Source organism: Galeopterus variegatus, unplaced genomic scaffold (genome assembly GCF_000696425.1).
Source record: "Galeopterus variegatus unplaced genomic scaffold, G_variegatus-3.0.2 Scaffold360, whole genome shotgun sequence".
NCBI lineage: Eukaryota > Metazoa > Chordata > Mammalia > Dermoptera > Cynocephalidae > Galeopterus > Galeopterus variegatus.
Window position 1 is genome coordinate 88,616 of NW_007726471.1, and position 2,609 is coordinate 91,224.

Genomic DNA, 2,609 nt, shown 5'->3' on the forward strand with positions numbered 1-2,609 from the left:
GGAAAAAAAAAAAAAAAAAAAAAAAAAAGAGAAGGGTAAACGTCTGCTTGTGGAGCAGAAGGCATCCATTTAAGACATCTGTGAAGAGACTTTGTAGGAACTTGGAGAGACTGCTTACATACTAAGTGAGGAACAAAGATTCCAAATCGTGCTTTGTAAAAATCTTTGACTTTAATTTGTCAATTTTTCTCTCATTAGTATGTATTAGTCTGTAATTTTAGAAGTATTTATCTACTGTGGTGATGTTTTCCTACTAAGCTTTTTATAGAGGCCTATATACACTTTGCTCTGTAATGCAGCCATTTAAAATGATGATTCTGTGTTTTGACAGATACATTTGCTGCAGTTTCATGGAACCAAATACGCAGCCATTGACCCATCAATGGTCAGTGCCGAGGAGCTAGAGGCTCAGAAAGGCAACCTCAGCATCAGCCAGGAGGAGCAGTAGTTGTGGCTGTTGCTGTTAATGACGAGTTGACCCGGCGCTCGTGTACAATCAGTGGCGTCAGCACACACCACTTGGCCTCTTCCTTCAGGTTCGTCAGGCTCACCGGTTCTCACTGTGTTTTGGAAGTAGGACTGATTGTCATCTTCGTGTCAGGCAGTGGTTCTTCTAAGCCAGTGTAACTGTTCCCTCTTTGGTTTTTAGCTTTCAAATCTGAAGTACTTTTGAAGACTCCCATTTTAAGAACTGTGCAAATTTTGCTACCACAAGTCTTCACCACTGTGTTCTTAAGTGAATGTTAATTTCTGAGGTTTGGGATTTTGTGGGTATTTTTCTTTTCTTTTTTTTTACTTTTCCTTTCTACCTTCTCTCTTTTTATGCTATTTGCTGTAAATGCCGCACATCCAGATTGTGTATCAGAAGGACACAATGGTTTTTTTTTTTTTTTTGCTTTCTTGTGTATAATCACTGAGTGCCAAGGCTAGCCCCCTACTCTTTGCTTTCCTGAAAATCAACTACTTTTAATTTCTAATTAAGCACATTGTTTTGAGTGTTAGCTGTTGTCTTTCTACATATTACAGCCATTTGGAATAAAAATTAAATTTCAGTGAGTAGCCGTTGTGATTATTGTTGCTGCCCAACTGGGATACGTGGACATAGGACTTTCTGAGAAGCAGATCATGATTTTTGCCAATTCTCTGTGACTTTGGGTAAGTTACTTAATCTCCCGAAAGTGCAATTTATTCATTGTAAAATAACAGTAGCTATCATTTATTGAGTTGCTACTATGTGCCAGGTACTTTTCATACCATCTTTCTTTCCCGCTGAGTAGAAGTTTTTAAAACACATAGTAGAGAAAATAGAAAAATGAACTATATCCTCCTCATCCAGCTTCAGAAATTATCAACTCACAGGCTTGTTTCATCTTTTTACCTACTCTTACTTCTTCTACACATACTCCCAGCACTGGATTATTTTAAAGCCATTTCTAATTTCTTACCATTTCATGTGTAAATATTTCTGTGTGTATCTTCAAGATATAAAATTGCTATAAAACCATTACCACACTTAAAAATTTACCAACAATTCCTTCATTTCATCTAATATCCAGTTAATGTTCCCATTTGCAATTATCCCATAAATTTTTTTTCATAGTTGACTTGAAAAAAAATCAGGTTCCCTATAAAGTCTGCACTTTGCATTTGATTGAAATGTCACTTAGATCCACTATAAGTTCCACCTCCCTCTGTTTTTTCTGGTCATGTATTCAATGAAGAAATGGGTTCATTTGCCATATAGTTGCCCCACAATCTGGATTTGGCTGACTGCAGCCTTGTGGTGTCCTTTACCTTGTTTCTCTGTCCCTGGTGTTTCCTGTAAACTGGTAGTTACATCTAGAGGCTGGATCAGGTCAAGCGTGATCTATTTGGCAGTACACTTCTTAGGTGGGGCTGTGTGCTTCCCATGGGTCACCTCAGGAGGCACATGACATCTGGTTGTCTCAGTTGTTACAATTGCATGATGGGCTCAGGAGTTGCCAGCCTGGTCCAGTCCTGAGAAGCTTCCCCTGCTGGTGTAGCCACCACTGCTGATCTTTGCACAGATGCATTGTTTCCTTAGGGGTTGCAGGGCAGTGATAATACTGTGATCTTTATCATTCCTTCTGTATTTATTAGCTGGAATTTGCTGATTGAAAAATAACTTTCCCTCATCAACTACCTGTTTTCTCTGAGGTACAATTTAGGCAGGAAAATCAATATTGGTGCTTCTTTCTTCTTATTTGCTAGGTTTCAGAATATTGAGTTGGCTGTAGCTTCTCAGATTTTATCCCTAACACAGTCCTGATAATACTGACTTTATAGGTGAAGTTCTGAAGCCTGGGAGAGGTCAAGAGACTTGCTCAGGGTCACACAGTAAGGGGTGGAGCTGGGATGCCCAGTTGAGTCTGACCATCCCTAAAGCCAGTGATCTTTCCACAAAGGCCACAGTTTCTTCTCTGACTACCTGTGGCTTGATAACTGTCTGAGTTATGGAAATGGAAAGCCCTGGTAGGCCATAACATTAGGGCTTGACATTTTACCTGGTAGCATCTGAGGCTTCCTTGAGGCTGCCATAGTTTTACTGAGTCTGTCTTGACTTTCCAACCAAACAGGGAGCTGCCGTA

The 2,609-nt window shown here is 39.7% G+C and overlaps 1 protein-coding gene across 3 annotated transcripts in view; it reads left to right on the forward strand.

Moving 5' to 3' along the window:
* SPG21 (spastic paraplegia 21 (autosomal recessive, Mast syndrome)) overlaps positions 1 to 1,056 on the forward strand; it is a 21,537-nt gene extending 20,481 nt beyond the window's left edge. For all 3 annotated transcript variants that reach the window (XM_008567960.1, XM_008567962.1, XM_008567961.1), the window contains one exon: positions 332 to 1,056. In XM_008567960.1, coding sequence (XP_008566182.1) covers positions 332 to 448 — 117 coding nt within the window. In that variant the 3' untranslated portion in view covers positions 449 to 1,056. The remainder of the gene's footprint in view (positions 1 to 331) is intronic.
* The last annotated feature ends 1,553 nt before the right edge of the window (positions 1,057 to 2,609 follow it).